This window comes from Lepidothrix coronata, unplaced genomic scaffold (assembly GCF_001604755.1).
Source record: "Lepidothrix coronata isolate B3197 unplaced genomic scaffold, Lepidothrix_coronata-1.0 Scaffold111, whole genome shotgun sequence".
NCBI lineage: Eukaryota > Metazoa > Chordata > Aves > Passeriformes > Pipridae > Lepidothrix > Lepidothrix coronata.
Window position 1 is genome coordinate 2,507,857 of NW_016690291.1, and position 23,452 is coordinate 2,531,308.

Below are 23,452 nucleotides of genomic sequence, written 5' to 3' on the forward strand. Positions count from 1 at the left end.
ATATGCAGTATCTTAGTGATGTGTTCAAAACTTGCCAAACTCCTATCCAAAACATTTACAAGTGAGATCCAAAACGTGGCTGCTTTATGGTTTTCTCTTCTGCTGAGCTCAAATAATAACGTATTTTCCAGATTTTGCTCAGCCAATACGTTGGCTTCAATAAATGTTTTTATATGTAAATATGTTTTTATTTATGTTCTTATCTGTTTAAAATGGGCAAGTTCTGCATCATCTGTTTTCAAATATATGAGTAGCAGGCAGGTGGCTGTTAAATTTTACATATTTTGGTTTTCACATTGGAAAATGCTGCAGGAGTTAGTAATGAAGTGAATTGTCTTTACACTGAAACTCTGAGTAAGATAAGAGGGGGAAAGGTTAAGCAAAAATGTTCCCACTGTTAAAAAAATTCAAAACCATCTTTTTGAATACACTAGTATTAGAGTCTTAAAAAAAAAAAGACGCTCATCTGGAAAATAAATATGTTTCTTGTAAAAGAAGCCAACTAGAACTTGAGATGTTTACTTTTTGGTTGAATATGAAAATGATGGATGTTTCGTGTGGCTGACTACAGTTAAAATCATTGTAACAAATCTTTATTATCTTTAGAATAGTTAGTATCTTTCAGTTTAGTTTTTCATTAAATTTTAGAAAAATGGACTTTGCATTTTTAAGTGATCTGCATTTTCTTCAGTCAAGAACAATTTCAAATGTGTCAGTTTGGTTACAAGGATGTGGGATATTATGTCCTTGTCTTTGTTAGAATGTAACACCATCTTCCAGTATCTTACTGAAGCCAAAACCAAAGAATTTTTCACAATGGAAATACTGGAGAGTTGCTGGTGATGTTATTTCACTTATGATTCACTATAATCTCCCTGATCGATTTAGATCAACAAATTTTATCCCAAAGATGTCCTTACAATGTTGAACAGGTGCTTAACTTGGGTTTTGTTTCCTTCCTTTTAAATAGATGTTTATTCAGGTTCTCAAAATATACCTCACAGACTTTTATCGTGAGAAGAAGATTACTGATGATTTGTTCAAGAAGATCCTTTTAATTCAGGAAAATGTAAGTGGGTTTGTTTGATAATATTTAAGACCACAGAAAATAAGAGTTAATATTATTACCACAGCAGGCTATCTCACCCCCTCCTTTTAAACAGCAATGTCATTTGTAATCTATTTCTGAAGAAATGCAGAGCAACTCCCGTGTTAGTTGGTTTTCTCCATTATCTTATATGCATTTCCTCTTTGTTGTTGTATGAAGTGTTCAGGACGGTGATGTGTGTAATCTGTTAAGGATAAAAGTATTTTGTAGTTTAATCCATTTAGGCAAACAGAACACTGAGAACCTTACTCACTCAGATTTAATAATTTCTAATTATCAGGACTTTGTTTGTTCCCATGTATCATTACTGATAACAAAATAGCAGTAAATAAAGTACCAGAATGAAGCTCAAAGCTTTAATCAAGGGAAAATATATCCTTTTTTCTTTCATATACTTGTATCAAAGTCCATATGCCACTTGTGAACTAGGAGACATACACTTCCAGTCAATTTGCATTTCAGGCAGTCATGGTACTATTTCTAAGGTTATTAGAAGGAAAAAAAGTGTTACAAAACTACACAAAATAGGAGAGCTACTGGTTCCACTTTCCATTTAACAGTTTAGAGTCATAGAAAAATCTGAATTGAAAAGCACATCTTGAGATTGTCTGGTCCAACCTTCTGTAGGAAGCTTGGCCTTAAGTAAGGTTATCCAGTGCCCTGCCAATCCAAGTCTTGAACGTTTGTGCTGAGAGCAGCCTAATTACAGTATTGATTTTTTTTTTCTTACATACAGATGTAATTTTACATTTAGACGTGAGTCTGTCAGCTCATCAGCTCTAGTTGTTGACTGACTTTGTACAGTCTCACAATCTGTGAAGTACTATAAGGAATCTCTGTAGCTGTACCTCATAATTTATATCAGAATGCATTTTGCCTTAAAGCACTGTGCTGCCTTAAATCCAGTGTGATTAGTGTGCAAAAACTTGAATTCAGTGGAAATGAACAGCAGTCTTGATTGTACTGGTGGAAATACATGTATGTGTAGTAAGTGTAGTTCAGAGCTGCCATACATCTGGAGATTTTCCTGCTTGCTACAGAAGGCACATTACCCAAAGACAGAACTTCCTGAATGCTCTTATTCAGCAAATTCCCTCCCAGATTTAGAAATTGTGTCTGTTTTTCTGTTTAACAAATCACTTGTTTATTTTCTCCAGGATTTTGAAGAATTACAGAAACAACTTGACTCTAGACTCCAGAATACCGAGATGTCAGGAGCCCATAATGCAGAGTACCAAACTCTAGAAGACTTAGAAAGGAAGGAAAGGGAATATTCTGAGCACATAATAGATAATGTAACTTTCTATTTTTTTCTAAAATTTTATTTTAATGTTATTCTTTTGGTGGGGACTACTTTAGTGCAATGGTTTTGTTGACTGGTCCCCAGTTAGTATTTTATATGTGTACGAGGACTGAAAACAGCAAAGTATCTCCTATGCCCTCTGGGTCCCAATATGTTTTTCATACAAAAATGGTTTTTATACCAAAAACATTTTCATGTTTTTTGTAAAACACTACTGTTTTATCACACTGGGTTTATAGCTGAGAAATGTCTATTGCTTGTCTGATGGTAAGATTTATTTCAAGCGTATGTGTAGCTTGACTTTTACGAATCTTATCCTAGCACCTCGTTTTCATCAATCCCCAAAACTAAGAGTGTAATAAGAGATAATAAAATTTTTTTAGTTGAAAGAAGTATTAAGAAAATAATTGCAGGGCAGTGTTTTAGTAGGTTTTATGCATTTACTTTAGCAAAACATTTTTCTTAGCACATTAGAATACATTTACATGTTTTTTATGTACAAATATCATTTGATAGCAGGCATTTGATCTTCAAAGTAAAGTTTTTTTTTTCTCTAAAGTAGATTCGCTGTGTAGGAATAGGTTTTGGCCTACAAAACTGGAGGTTAAGAATATTCTGTGTATTATTTTCCAGTAAACTGAGTAATCTGTAAGATATTCTCTCCTGTTTTTGAGGTTTGAGCAAATTGACTGCTGATGAAAATGAGAGGCTGACTAGTCAGAGTGATGGCTCTGTGAGCTGCCTGCTCTGATTGACTCTGGCACTTCAGCCCTGGACAAAACAGCCCATCATCTCAGCCTTGAGCCTTTTTCAGACAGGGTTTAACATTTTTTGATGTCTGATGTTTAAGTGCTTCACTGTGAATTTTCTCAGCTTTCTTTTGATTCTCTAAGCCTTTCACTTTGTAGTGGAAGTGCTGGTAATGTTGGTACATCTGTATCAAGTTTCTTTTGCAATTTAACTTCACTCTGTGAAAAATTGATTGTTCGGAGTTCTCCAGAGTTAATCACATAAAAAAATCACTGGCAACCTTGCTGAGCAACATGGCATTTATTCACCAGCAGCAATCATCCCTCAGTGGCTCTGTCACTCTTGTGCCTGCACGTGCTTTTCATCCATATTGAAAGTTATTTCTTTCTGCACAGATTTGTATAGATTGGGACCTTGAACTAATCCAGTCTTCTCTTGAAAATATAAAGGGGTTTTTTTGCCATACTCACAAATGCCATAGGTGATTTTTTTTCCAAAACTCATGGATACTTAATAAAAATTTTGGCTATGGATGAATTTTCTTATCTTTATGTGTACTAGTAATTGCGTTGAACACCACAGAGTATTCACAATTGTCCACAGTCATAAGTGTTTGTGGGACCAGAGCCTAAAACTGGAGACTACCCATACAATAATCTATCAAAATGGGTAGATACACTTTGCTGATACTGCATAAAGTACCTAATTCCAGTGCAGTCAATGAAGTACTTATGTAGCATCTGGCTATGAAAGGCTTTGACGGTGAAAAACAGTAACAATTTTCAGTTTTCCTTTTTTGTAAAAAATGTTGTTTGACTGGAATGCCTGCTTCTACAGCTAAATAAACTTCCCAGAAAAAAAAGCTGCAGTTTATCTTTTATGTTTTTCTCTTTAATACAAAAACATAACAGGTTTTTGTAGATGCAATATGTGGAGAACTAACAACAAATTCTTAGCAAGTTAAAAGGTTATTTTAAAATGTCAGGATTGACCTACTGGCTTTATTTCACCACCAAGTGTATTATCATATAGTAAACAAGCTCTTTTCTTTGCAAATTGTTCGCTATAACTAATACTGAAAGCTGTCTGTTGTCTCAGTGACTTGTATCTCCATAGACTCATATGTCTCTTGCTGTAATGAAATACCTGATGATTAATGAGGAAACATGGGTTGTTTTTTGATTCATATTCCACAGATGGAAGCTTTCTGGAAGCAGACTGACAAAGCCCAGCAGGCTTTTTTGGACCAATCAAAATGCTCAAGTGCCAAAACAACAAAGATAATGATGGATCTGACCGAGAAGATGATTGCAGTAGAAAGTTTGTTAAGTGAATCTCAAGATTTGCGGGCAATGGTAAAGTAGAAAAAGAAATAAAAGTTGAGAGAGATTTAGTCAATCTGAACAGAAAGAATGATGTAAGTGTAGAGAGCCTGTCATTCCTGCTTCAGGATATAGAGTGCTTACTACAGTTGTCTCTGAGCTTTATTGCAAAAAGCTCAATTGCTATGGCAGATTATGAAGACTCACTCTCATTTCAAAATGAAGGCCTGTACTGTTGTGCCATATAGTACCTTGAAAAGAGGTCCAGGACTTCCATGTTGCCCTTCTGTCCTTTTCTCCTTGAGTATTTAAGTGTGTTTTGCAAACTTGTTGTCTTTTGCTGACTAAATGTCTTCTCGACAGCTACAAATAATGAAAAACACCAACAGTTTTAGATTAGCTCTTGCAAGTGAACGTGCAATAGACCCACTGCTATCCTGTACTGATCCAGATATTCAGAAATATTTAAGTACATGAAGATTGTTATTCACATGGTCTTGAGAAGCCTCTGCCGTTTACTGCGTGATTTGGGAATGAATAATTCAGTGAAAGGAAAGCACAACCAAAGACAGATTTTTGGTTTCTAAACAGGACTTTATGTTTGTTTTAGGACATTCAGGAAAGGTTATTCAACTGGGAGCTTATGGTGAAAATGATCGATTCCCTTAAGTCCTATATACCAGAAGAGTGCAAGGGTAGATTAATTATTGTATCAAATATTCTGGACCATTTAACTGTAAAGAATAATCTTTCAGTCCGACAAAAGGAAGAACTTCTAACAGATCTGCACAAGGCCTTCTGGGAACAGCTGGCACATTTCAGTAATGGTGAGTACTTAAACTGGAGCTCATGACTTAATAAATATGGGTATGAGTTCTCATTATTGTATTAAAAATTTTAAAAAATTATGACTTTATCCCTATACCTCTGTTTTAAAAAGTTATTGATGAATTGACCGAGAACAGTTTTATTCTGAGGGGTGTATGCTTGGAATGGGAACTTTGGCTTTAAGCCTTTTATGTCTTGTTCTAGGTACTAGTATGAATTTATCTACGGTTCACATAATCTATACCTTATTTCATTAATTTGTATATTGAAGAAGAGTCACATTTGTAACAAGTATTTGTGATATTTCTCCATTTACTGTTTATGCACTTGACATTGGTGGTGATAGTGGGTAACACAAGACATTGGCCTATGATCTCCTGCTAACATGTGAAGCCAAAAGAGACACAAAGCACATATGCTATCACTCTTGTAAAAAGATAATTTTAAGGCTTATGTTCTTCACATAAATCTCTCTTTTATTATGTTAGAGTAAAATACTTTAAAAATGAAGTGTTTTCCTTTTCCTTTTACACCCCTTCACATTGCCTATCTGAAAATATAATTTTAAAGTCTAAGCTGACTGATCCACTGATTTAAGGTTCTCCCTGTATCACTTTGCATGTTACCTAATGCCCAACATGTTGAGAAACATACCCCCAGCTTTTCTGATAGGTGCTGTATCAGGGCTCATTGCCTCCCATCAGCATTCATGAAAAAATTATAGTAAATGTTCAGCAAAAAGGAAAATAGTGAGAAGTAATTTACTCTCACAGAATTTCCAGAACCGTTTCTTCTACTTGTGGCATATTTAAAGGAAATTGTTGTGGCTAAATGGCGTTAGGGTTATAGTTCAGTGAACTGAATTGTCAGAATGGGCACAGCCTTGTTGCAGTATGTTCTTGGTGCAGTGCTCACTTTGGACTTCTTGTCAATAAATTGTGCCATATCTCACAGTCAGCAATTGACAGCATCACAGAGTGATTCAGGTTAGAAGGAACATCTGGAGGTCATGTGGTCCACCCCATCTGCTCAGGCAGGGTGAGCTACAGTTGGTTGCCCAGGACCACGTCCAGACAGCTTCCATTTCCAAGGATGGAGAGTCCACAACCTACCTGGGCAACCTGTTCCAGTGCTCAGCCACTACTCCTGTCTTTTCTGACCTCTGCAGGCTTGCTGAAGGTGCACTCCTTCATCCAGGTCACAAATGAAGATATTGAGCATGATTGGACCCAGTACTGGTACCTGGAGTACACCACTGGCTTCCGGGTGGACTTTTCAGTCCATCTCACTGTCTGCTTGCCCATCCTCTTCTGTATGAGGATCTGATGAAAGACTGCATCAAAAACCTTGCTGAAGTCAAGGTGGCCAATATCCACTGCTCTCCCTTCATGTACTGAGCCAGTCATTTTGTCATACAAAGTGATTGGAATTCCCATGCTACAAACCTGCTCCACTATGAAAACATCAGTTACCCATGTGAACAGTTTGCTGATACTCACAAATTCACGTATATCGTGATATATTTTATTTCATGGATGTTTGCTTCTGAAACTGGTTATGCCTACTTCATAGTCTTTGCATAGGTTCAACCACTAACATTCTGTAAGCATAAAGAGAAATCTGTGGGTGCTTTCTGCTCCTTTTTATCAATTTTCTCTTGTTCCAAAGCAAAAATACTTCTGTCAGGGCCTTGGTTTTATGCAAAGTAGGTGTTTATAGTTACATATAGCTATATATTGTAGTTAGTACATCCCATGCAGAAGGGCATTATCAACCTCCTTGTTTTAGATAGAAATGAAATGTGCTTGAAAAAAATGATCTGAAGTGTAGCATTTTTCCCAATAGAGTCTTCTGTTGACTTTTCTTATGAGCTCATAAATATCGTACCTATAATTCTCAAGCAGAGCACAAAGACAGCAAGACTGTACTCCTATGAAACGAACCAGGAAGTAGTAAAGAATCAAGTAGTGTTTAAAAATAAAACATTGCTACTCTTATTCAGGTGATATTTTTATCACAGGCTTCCCTGTACTTTCAGTGCACTTTCAAGTGTTTTGTCAGTGCATCCTCAGTCTGTGGATAAGCACAATAACTTAGCATGCAGAATAAGTAACGTGCTTGGTGCTGCAGTACTGTGCTCCTTTATTTCCTCACAAAATAATTTCTCGGAGTAGCTTGATGTGGTGGCAGAACAGCAGACACAGGTAACTATTCTTTTGCATTCCCCTTTAGCTGCATGTATCAGGAATGAAGTACTGCTCTGGGGCAGGGCAAGTGGGGAAAATGAATAAAATTCTTAGGTGGACAGGCAATGAGACATGAAGTAGTGGTAGAACATCAAAAGCACAAATTTCACTCAGCAGCCCAGCGTCCAGATAGTCTCATGAATATATAAATCACTTAGAGCTATAGGGGGGATGAAAGGTGAAGGAATTTAGTCCCAAATATTTCACAGTACTTCAATATTTCAGTATTCCATACAGGGACCTTGACAACTTTTGCTGCAGGTTCTTGAATAAATCACTTTGGAAGCCTAGTATGGCTGCATGCCAGTACAGGCTAGTTTAAACTAGCACTGCTTTAGACCTTTTCTCCCCACCATATGTTGCTGCCCCTGTCCTTGCAGCAGCATTTGCATATCTGCAAATAAGTAATGAGCCACTTCTGGACCTTTCTGAAGCAGTGGAGGGAGGTTTGGGAGGCTGCAGGAGGGAATCTGTTTCTTTGAACTAACACGCTGCCTTAGCATAAGCAGCAGCACCAGTGAAAGGGAGGGTGCAGGATGGTAGCAGTCCAAAAACCTGATAGATTTAAGTGCCATGTAATGACTTAAAAGTTCACATCTGAAAAGACCATCAGGGTAAGAAGCGAATTTCAAACCCTGCATGGTAATTACTTGTCTATTTCACTCACTAACAGATTTCCATGAGCTTATGTTGTGTGACAGCAGCAGATGCTGCTTTCTCCCTGTGGAGTTGTGGTACATAATTGTTCATGGTTTATGTTCCAGAATGTATGCAGCAAAGTAAAGACCTGATCTTGAAACGACTGGAGTGCCGTGCAAAGAAGAAGGAAGAGTTTAAACACAGACAGGAAGCTGAACAAGAGAGTCTCCTTAGTAAAACTTTTCTTAATGAAGATATTCATAATTTTCTCAAGGTGAGCAAGTAAAAGCTTGTTTTCACTGTTCTTTAAGGCCAAATATACTGCCAATTTCTCCCAGTTCCATAAAACTGGGAATTTTGAGTCTTCATGAGAGTTATGTGCGGTAGCACAGGTGGACAGGGCCAGAACCCCTGTTCCCTAGGCTTGCTTGCCTAGAGACTTTTCCTGCAGTGTTGGTCTTGTTGCACTGGAAGAGAATGCCAAGGGGGTTAATGCAAGATTGCATGTTTTGTTGAAGACATCTTTTACTTAGGTACTATATGTTTGCTTCAATACAGAAAATCTCTGCAGGAAAGTATCTAGCCTGCATTACAGAAGAAAATAGTTTGCGTTGATCTAATTGCTTTTCTATGAGTGAGGTTACCAAGCCTCAAAAGACTATCAAATTTCACAGAAGCAGAGGAAAAACTCATTATGATCTCTGGCAAGATGCCTTAGAGAAGTTTTGCAATTGATAATTTAATATGGTGTGCAATGGCTAGTGTAATCTTTTCTTCGTTGTATTTTCTATAGAGATCTATTGTTATTGTTCAGAATGAATGTACAAAATCAGAGTTCTTAACTATAAATGCTGAGAGTGCAAAACTTCTACTGAGAACTGCAGACCCAAGCTATTAAGAATTAAAGAAAAAAATCAATCCTCAATTTTCATGGAAAGAAATAATTTAAGGTGAAAGTGGTTACATCCAGAAGCACTAAAATATTGGTGAAATTTAATAACTTAGATAAAATTACTGTATGAGAAGACCCAGATTCCAGCTGTAGCAAACTCAAAATCTATTGATCTTAACATCGCACTTTTGTACTGCAGGGCCACGTTCTTTAATTATATTGTATGAATTGGATAATGCAGTTACTGGTTTTGTATGCACACCTGCCTGGCAACACCTCACTTCAAAACAAAATGTTTCAGGCACTTTAAAACAGTAGAGCACTTTTTATATCTTTGGCTTTTTATAACTTGAGAGAAATAATTCTAGCACACGTTTTTGTAGCCACTGAGCACTTGCGAGTGTATTTTCCTTGTACACGTCACAGGTCTCAGACACATCCAGGTTCATTCAACAAAGCTTAGAAATTTTGTATTAAGACCTCTTCCCTACAATGACATGCTGTGTTCTGTACACCTGAGAAAGCTAACGAGTACACTTAGTTAAACTGTAGACTAACAGTCTGCTTATGACAAGCTGAGCAAGTTGGGGCAATTTGCACTTCATAGTGCAGGACAAAACACAGTTGAGTCTTAGTATTATGAAATGTCTGTGTGCAAATTATAAAAGTCAAAAATGTAAGCCTTTCTGCTGCCATGGTGGGAGAGTCTTTTGTCCTAGAACAGATGGGATCTTGAGTGCAGAGACCTCTTTAAAGAATAAGAAAAATTTCTATATACGTGCAGATCCCATGGTTTGACTTAAATAGTCCATTAACTATTTTGTGAGAACTATCCCCTCAGCATTGAAGAGCTATTTTAAACGTGTTTCATGGTTTCACAGCCAGCTCAGCAGTGAAGGAGTTGATCCCAAAGTCTGACCATAAACCCAGAGTTTTAACCATCAAAAATACTTTTCTTCTCTGCCTTTCCCCCCATACCTCATCAAGGGGCTCACACCACTGTGGTAGCAGCCTTGGCAGTAACTGACCTTTCTGCTGAATTTTAAGTGGTTGGCAATTATGAAGGTGGATTTTGCAATGAACTTTCTTCACATCCGTTTCTTCTGAACACAAGTTGGATGGTATTGATTTAATTGCTGCAGCTGTGATTTTTTTATAATACAGTAAAGGTTAGAGTCCCTGTCTGCTTCATCTATGTTTCCACTGGAAAAGGAGCATTTTAATTTTGTCTTTTACTGGCAGAGAATACAGAAATGATGAGGTGAAGCACACAAACTATAAAGTGCCAGTTACAGTAACCCAGTCTGGCTCAGCCTACCCACAGTGGAGATACATGTTATAGCAGTTAACTTGTCAAATTCTGTCGTAAACTGCGATTCCATGAGAAGTGTGAATTTTCGAGTCTACCTCTGCAAGAATGATCTGTGCATGAAGAGTTTGTGAGCACTTTGGTGCTCTTCAGAAGAGCTCTACTGATACACCTAATGAAGAAAGCCATATTTACCATGGGAGTGTAAGAGAACACTTGGCAGTTTAAATCAAAATAGGAAATATTTATGTACATGACTACTCATTAGTCTACAAATTGAGGTAGTCTGTGTCTGTGAAATTCAGTCTTCCATGGGCCTGCCAACACATCCACAGTCACACTCCTCACTTGAAGAAAAAAATTACTCCCCTCAAGGACCAAGTCAGAACCAAGTCTTAGGTCATCCTTTCAGTAACCACCATGGGGCATGGTGACCAACCCCAGTAAAAAGTCCTGTACAGTGATACAGCTGTAACTCAGGTGACTGATGGTGACATCTGATGGCTGTTCTGCACCTCGTAGTACCGGCTATGATGTGATTCTCATATGCCGTAAAGCAGGTTTCCAATCAGATAATTTTACATGTTTTGCAGTAATAGGTCCATATTATTTAACCCCAAATTGCTGAGGCTGAGGAGTTTTATACTCAAGACTGGATATGCTCAAATTAAGGTGGTAAGGCAAGTTTCGTTTCCCTCTGAGCCACTGTTCCAGATAAACAATTACTGTTGCAGGATATATGGGAAGGGTGTCAAGGAAGGAAAGGGAAGGATCACAAGAAGCTATCCAAACCTTTTCAGAGATTTAAATATACCTATTATGTTTCTTTTAGGCTTACCATGAGCTGATAGAAAAACATCAGCGAGCACAGTGGGAACTGGAGGAGGAGGATGACTGCGAGAGCACAGAGGCTGTTGCCAGTCTCTACAAGGTGCCACTTCTGGTGATAAATGTCATTTGTTAAATTAATTTTGAAGACCCTCTAACCCCCCTACACAGTGTCAGGCCTTGGAGATGATTGGGGAATTGCAAGAAAGATCATGGTAGCTCCAGGAGTCTAGGTTGGCAAACCAGAAGATGGACAATCTTCCACAGTAGCATGTTTCTTAACCTCATATTAGTCAGAAAATGCCTGCATGGTCTGCCAAAACGTGCTGCCTGGGTGGCTGACAAGGCTACAATAATGTTGAGGGCATACAACATCTGGTATTACTACCAGGAGGGAGACTTCATTTGTGTAGCATAATTATCTCTCCTACATCATGGTAGGATGATACTATTCTTAGTAAACTTCACTACATCTCCAAAAATAGTCTTTTCATCTCTTTTCCTCTCAGGGAATTATTTTTTACTCTAGTTAGTTCCCTGAAATAGATTCAGATCTTTAGTGTAAGTAATAGTGTAACACTTCTTTTTGCTACGGATGTGGAAAATATGATGCTTTATGCTTTTGCGTCATCTTTAATTATTTTCTGTCTGTAATGAAGAAATAAGATAGCATGATCTATCTGATGAAGCCCAAAACTGCAGTCAGCAGTGACCTTTAATTAGGCTGGAACTAATCCCTTTCAGCTCAACAGGATCCTTGTCACGATTAATTATGACCAGATCAGGATGTTGTGGAAATTTGTGGTCCTTATCACCTAATGATAATATACGCATGCAATGTTAATTAGCAGTCGTCCACATGCACTTTTTCAAATTTAATTGATTTTAAAAAAAAGGCACTGTATTTAGAACAAATAGTTTGGACACTGTTTTATATAATAGTGCAAAAAACAGAATATTTGAAAAAAACTACTGCTTTAGAGAAAAGTATTCTTGGAATGATATGCCAGTGAATCAGAGTAGATTAATTGTGCAAAGTTATTTAATATAAGAAAAGTCAACACATGTGCTGATATTACTGCACACAGTTCATTGTCCAGTTACTAACTTCTCCACTCCCTTCCTCTATTCACATGAAATCTCTGGAGACCAAACCTTTTTTTACTCTGTGCAGTTCCACCTCATTTGTGAAATTATATTGGTTTCCTTTATTGTGTATTCTGTCTTAGTGGGAGAAAGATCAGATTGAAAATCCTATTCCTTTCATCACTGTTAGCTAAGTTTACTTTCCCGCTTTTCCCGTTAAAGAAAAATTGGTTGGGGTAAATTATGTTTTTCTAGAATTGCCAGGTTGCCAGGAGAACTGCACAAACTTGAACTCTGCCAATTCACCCAGGTCTGAACCATTACATTCCATATTAAAACTGCTCTCTTATGACTAGACCCAAACAAATATTGCCAGACATGAAAAACTGCAAGTACTGTGATCCAACTGGCATCTGTTGAATGAAGGTCCACAAATCTTAATTTCCACCTTTCTTCCTGTAATAAAATATTTTTACTGTGATATTGAACATAACAAACAACTGCAATTTCTCCCCTTAGCACTAAATACAGAATACTACAGACTATTTTAAGAGAGGAGGCTGGTTTTGAATATACCTTGGAAGCTAGAAAGAAGAGAAAATACAGATGAGCATATCCACACTTTAGGTAAATGGGACTGTTCTGACTTCTACAGCTGAGGAAAGTGCAGTAGTTACACTTGTTTTCTGTTACCTGGGGCATAAAAGCAGAAGTAGTTTTGCTGTTAAGGGAAGGAGGTGCATCTCACAAACACAAAGCCTTTACTTCTCTCTGCTCCACCACACTTTCAGAGCAGAAGTGCAGCTTGGACAAACAGATCCCTTTCCCTGGAAAGGGACAGCAGGACTTTATCCCTTCACTTAGTTGCTCCAGGTTTCTGCTAAAGAGAAGGTACTGCTACCAGTGGAGATGGCAAGATATGTCTGGGAAGGCAGCAGGGATTTGAGATACTCTGCAGTGCAGTGGTGTGACTGCAGATCAGGGAGACCTAAACAAGCAGACATTAGACTAACATCCAGGTACCAGCAAGCCTCACATGGCAAAAGTCAGCTCTGTGCTACAAGACCTATGTCCCCATTGGGTTTGAACCAGGGTCTTTGTAGAACCAGCTGGTTTGGGCGCTTCTGCAAACACTGCAAAGCTCAGTGGTGTCATTCCAGAAGGTCTGCACTCCCTGAAGCTTAACTGATAGTCATTTGGCTTGCTCACATTCGGAAGGCTTGGGCTCTGCTGTTTCTGTTCTACCACAAGCAAGGAAAGGGTTAAATTAAAGATTTGGTTAAACATTCTATTGTTCGCTTAATCTCCGTATTTCCTGAGTGCAAGTGTGTGTTACTAAATAAGTTAGAAAGTAAGGAAACAAATTCACCAGTAGTAGTAGTGGTCTATTCTATTGCTTTTTTATTATTCCAGTAGAAATGGAAGCTTAGCAATATTACTGAAAACACTGAGTGAAACTCTCTGAAGTCACCCTGGCATACTCCACAGATACTTGGATGAATATTCCTCAGCTTGTGGTCCATAAGACATCCAAAGATAGACTTAAGAAATTTTAAAAAGATGCATTCATACATTCGTAAACACAGTAAGAGTAGAAAGAACTAGAAATAATTAAAGATTTAAGAGTTCAGTCCATTTTTTATTTTGTTGCAAATGAAAATTAGCCTTGGAAAACTGCACAACGTACTTATTCTTTCATACACACAGAGGTCAAATAGCTGTTGCATTTAAGGGAAATAAAACTGAGATGTCTTAGTAGGAGCTAATTACCTAAATTCAAGAGGAAGCAAAGTGTTATCTCGATCCCAATTTCTCCATAACCAAGATTTAGCAATAGCATCTTATATGCCCCCTCTTCCAAGTAGTTCATACTCTCTATTGGCCAAGGATTAAAGAAATAACATATTTCTTCTGGGCTGAACAATCTAGTATTGTCCAGTACTCACAGGATTTTTGGTTCCCAACAAGTTCCTGCTTCTGTAGCCATTGCCATCTTGACTCTGGTTGGAAACCCCCAGAACTGGAGTAGATCACAACACAATTTTCAGATTAATGGCAGCAGAACCCAAACCAGAAGGGGAATTCAGCGTGGTGGTGTTTTTTCCATGGTCAAGTATTTCGTCCGTCAGTATTGCAATTTATAAGATAAACACCAATATCCAAGGAAAAAACAGCCATGTTGAATCAGACAGATGACCATTTTGAGTAATATCCAGTAAGTTCATGTACTGTAACAGCACAGTGTTAGAGAGATGTGTGATATCCAGTGAGCTGAAGTTAGGTCTTTCAGAACAAGGTCCCATTCTCAGGCATGCCTTCTGCTAAGAGCAGCTTTCAAAGCAACTGCCTTGGAGCATACAGGTGCCTCCATTCTATATCAGCTTTCAAGACCATCCACCCACATTTAAGTACTGTATCAAAGCTTGCACTGTAGACAGAGTAGAATAAATCCTCTAGGAAGACAGCCAGTACAAAATTCCCAAGGGTTGCACTCCTTAAAAACTCACTCAACCAAGCACAGAGGCCCAAGTGCCTTGCCATCACCCTTAGTTCATGGTCCTTGGCTGCTATATTTGAAGGCTATTTATTGCACTGGGGTTTTCTTCCAGAAAAAGGACCTGTCAAGGTCCTCCATGTAATAAAGGCTTCTGTGTGATAAAGAGTTCCTCTGTCAGTTGTGCACTAGAACAACTTGACATTTCCACAGCTACCTTGGTTTGTCCTGGTATAAGCAAGCAGGGCAGCTAGCCTAACACACTTAGTTTCATGAGTAAATTGAAAGATGATCTTGATGCAAGAGGTGATGTTCAAATATATGGAAAAGGTCACAATGTGACCGAATAGGTAACCAATGAATATCCTGAGGACAGAAGAGAAGGTGTCACCTTTAAGTGGCACTCCTTTGTGAAAGAAGATCCTAACCTTACTCTCACAATGTTCTTATAAGCCCTTCTCAAATTTCTATGCCTTTTTAATTTTTATATTTTTTTCCCTTTTGAATAGATTGTGAGTTCATCAAGATAGATTTATATAACCCTCTAGCACTATGAAAGACTGTAGTGCTACAGTGCATCAAAGAATTATCCAAATTGGTGAATAAATATGTAAAAATTCAATGATCTGGAAGCTGACTGTGTTTGCACAGAATAATTGAGTAGGTTTGTTTTGTGTACACATGAATAAATCAATTAAAATGATTTAACCAAGGTCAACGGAATCTGCTGATGCCTGAAGTGAATGAATGAGTTATATTTGGAGGATAGTTTAGGACTTTTCAGCCACACTAGTGGATTGGAATAGCGCGCAGTAGGTGAATAGTCTGTCTCGACACAGGCTCCGTAACCAATTTTTGAAGTGCATGTTGAGGAATGATTTTGATTATCAAAGTATGTCATAACTGAAGGAAGAATTGTGAAGAGCTAATTGAATGGCTCAGCCTAATATTTTCATGAACACAGTCTGCAGAGTTATCCCACATACAAGGGATGTTGTGCTGCAGTAACAGTTTTAGTAACAGTAACAGTTACCGGCTTGGGTAACTTTTCGATTGCAAAGTTTTTACCAGAACTTTCTTTTACATGGCAGCCAAAACACAGCACCCACCCCTGCCCCATTATATCCTGTTCTGTTTCTCATGATCTCTTGAAAAGAATAATGGCTATCTCCTTGCAAGTCTGTTTCAAGTTTAGCACACCAGATATTCACCAACCTTTAATCTTTTCCTTCTTCATTTTTTTTTTTGTGAACTATGCACATATTTCAGTAAGGAAAGGAGAAATGAAAAGAGGTTGGTGGTTAACAGCTCATTATTAAGAAAACAGACATGCAGATTGCACAAAGGAAATCAATTAACAGCTAGGAATTACATAGTGCATGGTAAGATAGTTCTTTTTCCTCAGTCTTAGCTTCAAGCCCATAAAACCACAATTTATTGTCATTTGTAATTCCCCTTTGCTGATAGCAGTTCACCAGAATGTTGTTTCATTTGACTTGACACAGGAATGAAAGGCACAGGAATTTAGATTAAAAGCTATTATGTTATCAATGGGGAAGGCAATAAATATTCTATGAATGGGTACACATGAATGTGAGGTTGAAGAAAGTATTTGATTTTTTCCTTTGTTAATAAAAGGGTGAAAAAATGTTTTTGACAAAAAGTGCAGGTTCTCAGAGACTTACTCTTTCATTACGTTCCTTATTTAATTTCATTACCATGAGATGTGGTTAGGGATGCTTTTCATACAGTAGACTGCATTTTTGGGTGCCAAGAGCTAGCATCTTTTCAAGGTGAATCACCTAGAGTTTGTTACAGGTGGAAATCCTTGTCAAGACACTTCTGCCTCACTTTTGAAGTTTTTAAGCCCCACGACTAACCCAAAAAGGCTGAAAGACAACATCATCTGATAGATTAAATCTGTGAACACTTACCACGTGAGCTCATTCTAGTCCTGGATTTGGGCACTATTGAATTTTATCTGGTCATTTTAATCAAAGCTGATACAAGATGTCTGATAGCGAGAGCCTTCGTTCTGAAGTTTTCTTCTTGCCTTACTACATAAGAAAATTTATTTTACCTCTGTATGGATTCAAAATTTGTTAATAGTTAGATCTAGTAAAGGACATAACCTTGTCTACAAAGGCATATTTGTAAAAAGGGAGAACAGAAAGAGGAGATTGAAATTGCCTCCTGAAGAAATCAAGGACCAGTACGGGGGCAAAATTACAATGACTGAAATTTCAATAAACCTCCATTTTAAATGCATGGAAATCAAGCAGTGGGGCTTTCTTATTACCTTGTGCTAAGGACAGCTTCAGTGTCATTGTGTTTTATTAATGTTAGGGGGCTTAAAAGCAGGGTAGTGTTTTCATTCTCCAGTTGGCATTCCAGAATTCTTCATGTGGAATAAAGTACACTCAATCAGCTTTTCCCCGTTTAGTGTGAGCGTATCTTCTGAATGTATGTGATGTATCTTCTAGTGGCCAGTGGTATGGGTGTCTGATGTTAAAAAATTTTGGTGTATTTAGGGATGCATGATCTGAGTATTGAATCTCTGTCCTTAGGAGGATACAATATGGGTTGAGAGATGAGTCTCTTACCTCCTAAACAAGTGTGCTAGCCACTGAGCTTCTGGAGGCACATGCAAGAGTGTTCTACAGCTTTGATCAGATATTTTAAGTCCTTCAGTGAAATGATTTTGTGTCACAAGTTAACAAATAACTATGCAGTTACCTCTTTGAGACAACACATACTACTTATTGGCTGGCATGTAAAATAAACTACAGCCTTTCTAAATGCATTTTCCTGCTTCACAATTTCACTATTCGCTTTATTCTCATCTACATGTAGGAACCTTTTTATCATTTAGGTTTGAACGGGGAGCATTAATATTGTTTTTTGTGTTTGAGTGAAATCTGATAAGCTGTGTATTTCCCCTGGTTTTTGACAAAATTATATATTTATTGCCTTGTTTGTAATTCAGATGCACTCAGCATTTTAATCTGAGCCCATTTTATTTCTGCTCATACCCTGTGGTATTTCTTTATGCTTGATGAATTTCTCTGGGGATTTTTTTAAAAGCTTTGAGGTTGACTGCCAGGTACTACAAACAGGTTCATTCATTCACTGCAATCAGCTATTCTATTAATGGAATCAATTTGAATAAATTTCATTAAGTCAAAGCTCTAAAAACAAGAGATGGCATATCAGGAATCTTGTAAGAAATATTTTGTAGGGGTTCTTGTCCAAAAATAAGATCCTGGAAGCAGTATAGGATTTTGTAATGGTTTTCCTTTTTTTCCTGTGCAGAATAACTTTTATAATATGTAGTGTGCCATCCCTGCTCACGGACAGACTTTATTGCTTTTTGAGATCAAGTACATTCCTTAGAGTACAAATAGTTTTGAACTATTTTGTTAGCTTGAGTTGCTTGGGTAGAATTCAATCACATCTGTAATCCTTCCTAAATGTAGACTTGTATTTCCCCTACCAAATTTTGAAAGGCCACTTCACTGTGCTTTTTCAAGTGCTGCATTAAACAGCGTGGCCATTGTATCCTCCCTGTGGTATGGCCTGTGGGTACAGCATTCTGTCTTGTTAGGGTCTGGCATGCAAGGACTGCCTGGGCTCTGATGTCCATAGAATTTGGCCCATCATGTTAATGAGGTGATATAGGTAAGTAATTTTGTGGGAACAGGACCTAGTCACATTTTTCCTGAGTAACTGTGTACCCACTGTGGTAGTGCCACAGGCAAGTATACAGTATAATTTGAAGCTGCAGAGAATACAGACAGAACTCTGTTCACTGGATCTTTGAACAAAATAGCACAACAACAAGTAACAAAATACCATCTTTATGTTCTGTGCAAAATATTTCCTAGTAAATAATAATACAGAGCTGTGAGCATGTCAGGGAAATGCTATCAGTTCTACAGCTAAATGTGTTCCAAAGGGATTTAGCTGTCATTGTTTAAGAATAGACTTCCTTAACACCCTGCCTGAGATCTTTTGAGATTGCAATAGAAATGCCACAGACTCCTCTAGACTGCTTATGAACTATTTCAGACTCAATATAAATCCTTATATCACTGAACACCCAGTAAAGGCAGGAGAATTAACTTGTCCTGAAAGGCTGGTAAAGCTCAGAGAAGAGATTGTTTACTGAGATATAGAGCAATTTTTCTTTAAATGTTGTATGGAATACGAAGATTAGAAACATAGGATCTTTGAGTTTATGTTAAATCTGAGAACTTGGAAACTTGAATTCTAAAATAAATAGCAGTGGATGTGAAAATTCAGGCAAATCATTTTGCATTGCTTTTGCCGAGCTAAGCCAGGCCCACAACTACATAGACGATTAGGGTGCTATAAACCCTGCCTTTAGTTGTAAGAGGGACTATAAAAATTGAGGAGTAGGGGAAATCAATCCTTCAGCATAGAATGCACCTGTGTAGCAAATGCTACGCCAGTGATACTGTCATGTCCAGATTGTGAGTAATCGCTAGAAGTGGGAGAAGAGTTATCAGAGATGAGGTATCCAATTGTTGAGTCTTCGACTGCTAATTCTCATATTTACGCCCAATGCCCAGTTTCAGAAAGCCTTAGCCCATTTTGCAAGAGTTCAGAACACTTTAAGGTTAAAGAAAGCCAGTGGAAGCTGGATTCTGAAATTCCTGCCTGCTTTAAACAGGTGAGAGAGTGGAAGGAATCAAGACAACTCATCTCAAAGGTGTAGTGAACATGTTTTATAGTATCGTGCCTCAATTTTATCCATAAGAAGAGGTTACAGCAGGGAGCTGTTAAGCTATTTATTGTTTGTGAAACAGCTAATTAATATGGTGATTAGCATCCTAGAGGGATCATAGGAGAAAAATAATAATTTAGTATTCAGTGCACAGCTTGTATATTTTATAATAAATGAGAAATACTAAGTATTTTTATGAAATCAATCTGTTCAAAGGATACTCTTAAACCTAAACATGGAACAGATAAAGGTCCAGTAGAAACAGTACACAAGCCCCAAATTTATCATCATAGGGGCACAGAATTATAATTCACATGCAACCTAAGTTCTGATCTTTCTTTATTTCTGCATTCTTGACTTCACAATTTAACATCCTGTTTTGGGGGTTTCGTGGGGGTTTTTTATCTCTTTTTAATATTATTTTCTGTTTTATGATTCAACATCTAGCAGTTGGAATGGACTCTTACATAATAGTACATTATAGCAGTTTATACCCCCCCAAAAAAACAAGTCCACTAGACTTTTCATGTCTATGAGCTGCAGACAAACGTATTTGACATCTAGATAAATATCTCTGTGTTTCTACTGAGAGGTTCTGGATTTTGATCACCTAATAAATTGTAATTAAACCTGTATTTAAAGGAAGGCAACAGCTAGAACATGACTTGTAACAGAGATGCCTAAAGGAGTTTTTAAAATATTATCTGTGTTTTAAAGAAAAGAAAGAAACCTAAGTGTTTTCAGGAGAGTTAACGCTGATAATAATGAAAACAAGCCCAGTTAGGCAATAAGGATTTTTCGACTGGTAAGATGATGTGGATCTCACACAAAAATAGCTCTTCTTACTGCTGAAGTACTGCAGTATCCACGTGACCTTTCCAATGTGTTTTTATTTTCTCTTTTCAGCTGGGGAAAGCTACCTGCCCCTACTCCTTCTCCCCAGGAATTAAATTCTAGCAAGTTTGCCAACACAGCTCCTATCACCACTGTGTATTTGACAGTGAAATTAGAACAGAGTTTTTAGCTTGGATCTGACTAAATCTCCCAAACACTTCTTGTAAGTGAAACTACCTCAGCCATTGAAAATTGCTCATATGGGACTAGTTTTATTAAAACCACAGAAGATGTTTGTTTTCCTAGGCTTGAAACTGTTCTGCATCAGGATGAATTTGAATAATTCTATTCTTCAGGCACTGAAGAATGTCATATTTTGAAGTACCAACTATTGCCATGGCATATGTCAGTTTTGTCTAACTAAAAGCCATACTGTCCCTTTTTGCTCTTCCTCCTTTCTTCATTTCCTATCAGCACCTGTGAAAATGTGTCTGAGGTGCTGTGCTACACTGGGTTGTTTCCACAGCAGCTTTCAAAATAATCATTTTTATAACACATCATCGTGGCCAGTAAAACAAGATATTCTTTATACTGCAGTTGCATGTGAGCAACAGTTAGGATTCAGGGTCTCATGTGCTCATGCTGTGGTTGCATTTTAAATGCCTTGTGTGCCTTGAACCAAAACATTTTAAGTTGTTTCATCTACAAAGCCTGGTTTTTTGACTCAAGGGTTATTGGCATTGGATTTTAGCTCCGGGGGTCAGTCACTGGCCCAGTGTATTCACATGGTTCCCTCACTGGCATCATGGAGACATACTGAAACAGCTGCAAAGGTCTGAGGGTTCACTGTCACCTCTGTCTCTCTCTCCATCTTTGTCTCTCTCTTAGGAGCTGTACTCTAAAGCTTCCCATGCTTTAGAAGAGTTGGTGACAGAGCTGTTTCTTCAGACCCTGCCAGTGGTGACTGGCCTCTCTGTAACAGAATGTGAGCTTCTGAAAGAGGAATGGCAGGAGAATTTGGTCCCTCAGCTGGAGAAATGGGAGACCCACCGCCAGAAACACTGGAAGCTTTTCCAGGAACAGCTATCACAAGAAAAAGAAGTAAGATCCATGTTATGTTTTGGGACCTCAGAGTCTAAAAAATGGGATATGGAAAAAAATTATCAAGATGCTTATCAAAATGTAGTTTGACCTGCAACATGGACTGAATATGTATGCTGTGCATGTAGACTTGCACAGAGGAGTCAGAGAGTAATTACTGAACATCTGTCCACAGTGTTTGACAGCTTTGTCAGCACATAAACATTTTTTGGCAAGCTGCTGTCTGATGCCCTCAACTCTTGAGCATCTACAGAAACAGCTCAAAACAACCTTCATCAGGTCTGTTTAGAGAAGATACATATAAATATAGTTTACAGGGAAGGAGGCCTTGCAATGATAAATGTTTCTTACTAATGTGTATGTATTAGTACTAGGATAAATGGAAACATCTGATACACACTTTATATAAAACTTACTCTTTATTCTAAGAAGGTGAAGAAACAGACATCCAGCTTTCCTGTTCTGTTTCTGCCCAGCATAGGGGGCATTGACGCCAAAGGAGAAAAGCAACAAGAGTAAATGCAGAGGGAGGTATCTTCAGCTTTAGCCTGGAATTCAGTTATACTTTCAGTTTATTCATTCAGTGTTATGTCTCTGTCAACACTGCTTCTAACACAACTTGGTCAAAGAAAGACCTTCTCTATTCAAAGGTCTGTTTCTTCCTAAAAGGTAAGTGTGTGCTGCAATGTTTACAGTAATTGGAGCTTCTTAACTAAAAGGTTGGCAGGTTTCTTTAATACTGGCAAAATTGTATTTTCCCTTACCCTCATTCTCCAAAGTGCCTGAACAATCCAGTACATGATTAATGAGGTACTCAGAGAGCCCCTAATTATTACAGAATGCTATAAGGTGTTTAACTTCTTCACCCACTTGTATTTAGAGTTCTGCCATAAAACACTGTGATTCAGGAAACTGTGGGCTTCCTACTAAATCTGGTAGAGTTGTTTTCTGACCAGTGGTTTTAGAACACCCTTGGAAATACAAAAGTAAAATTATTCATTGGAAGTTCTTCGACATCTCCTTTTTTATTTCTGTATTCTCCTTAATCTGGAGTTATGCAACATGCACCTCCCTGATCTTTTTATATTTACCTTATTGTAACTCACCTGTTTTGAAAAACAATTTTGTTTTCTTGTTTCAGTGTCACAGGGCTATCTAGCAAACTAAACTAAAAGATGCTTGGGACGAACCACTGATGCCAGTGAGTCTGCTCACATGCTTAATTAAGAGTGGGAATTTGCGTTTTCCAGGACTGCTGGCTGGCATTTATTGTTTGAATTTGGCATACCCGTACCTTCAGTGAACAATGAAACAACGTCTGACTTGAACTTTTTTTTTATTTTACCCCTTTTTATTAAGGATTAGATTTAATACCTGACTTCTCAAGTTTAAACTTCTAGGTTGCTGTTGATTTTCACATTCATCAAGGGTTCACAAATTGCCTGTCCTTGTATGTGCATGACCTGAGCAGCCTGGACTAGTAGATGAACTACAAGCAGATCTCATAATGCACAGAACTCAAAGCACCATAGTGGTATTTGCTGTCATTAAAAAACTCAAGAGAAGTAGGAGGTTCTGGTGTGCAACTTGCGAATAGTTTCATAAGTCAGGGTACGTGTTAGGGCACCTCTGCTGTGGTCCCTCCATTGAACCTCAGCCGTTGTTCAGGGCCAGAGAGGATGCGTTCAACAAAGAGGACACTCACCACAGAGGGGAGGATCTCAAGTCTGACATTTTGTGCCAAAAATGCTGTTTGTACATTCCTCTGTTGCTATCATTGGGCACATTGTTGAGTGGAGAAACCACCTACTGGGAATTTTTCTCAAAGGATTAACAGGATTAGTTCATCTCCAGCACTCAGCTGCTAGATAATAGCTCTTTGGGCAGCAGTGTAGGATGGGTTCATTGTATGTGAATTCAGATGTTCTGGTCATGCCCAAGCATAGGTTATTTAAATTAGAAAGT

General features: G+C 37.9%; 1 protein-coding gene across 4 annotated transcripts in view; it reads left to right on the top strand.

Annotated features, from left to right (window-relative positions):
* The window catches only part of EVC (EvC ciliary complex subunit 1), a 48,006-nt gene that overhangs the window by 8,811 nt on the left and 15,743 nt on the right, over window positions 1-23,452 (top strand). For 2 of the 4 annotated variants that reach the window (XM_017824564.1, XM_017824563.1), the window contains exons 6-12: window positions 971-1,069; window positions 2,266-2,403; window positions 4,358-4,516; window positions 5,094-5,310; window positions 8,322-8,470; window positions 11,230-11,328; window positions 21,275-21,487. In XM_017824564.1, coding sequence (XP_017680053.1) covers window positions 971-1,069; window positions 2,266-2,403; window positions 4,358-4,516; window positions 5,094-5,310; window positions 8,322-8,470; window positions 11,230-11,328; window positions 21,275-21,487 — 1,074 coding nt within the window. The remainder of the gene's footprint in view (window positions 1-970; window positions 1,070-2,265; window positions 2,404-4,357; window positions 4,517-5,093; window positions 5,311-8,321; window positions 8,471-11,229; window positions 11,329-21,274; window positions 21,488-23,452) is intronic. The other 2 variants (XM_017824565.1, XM_017824566.1) reach the window with 2 other exon arrangements.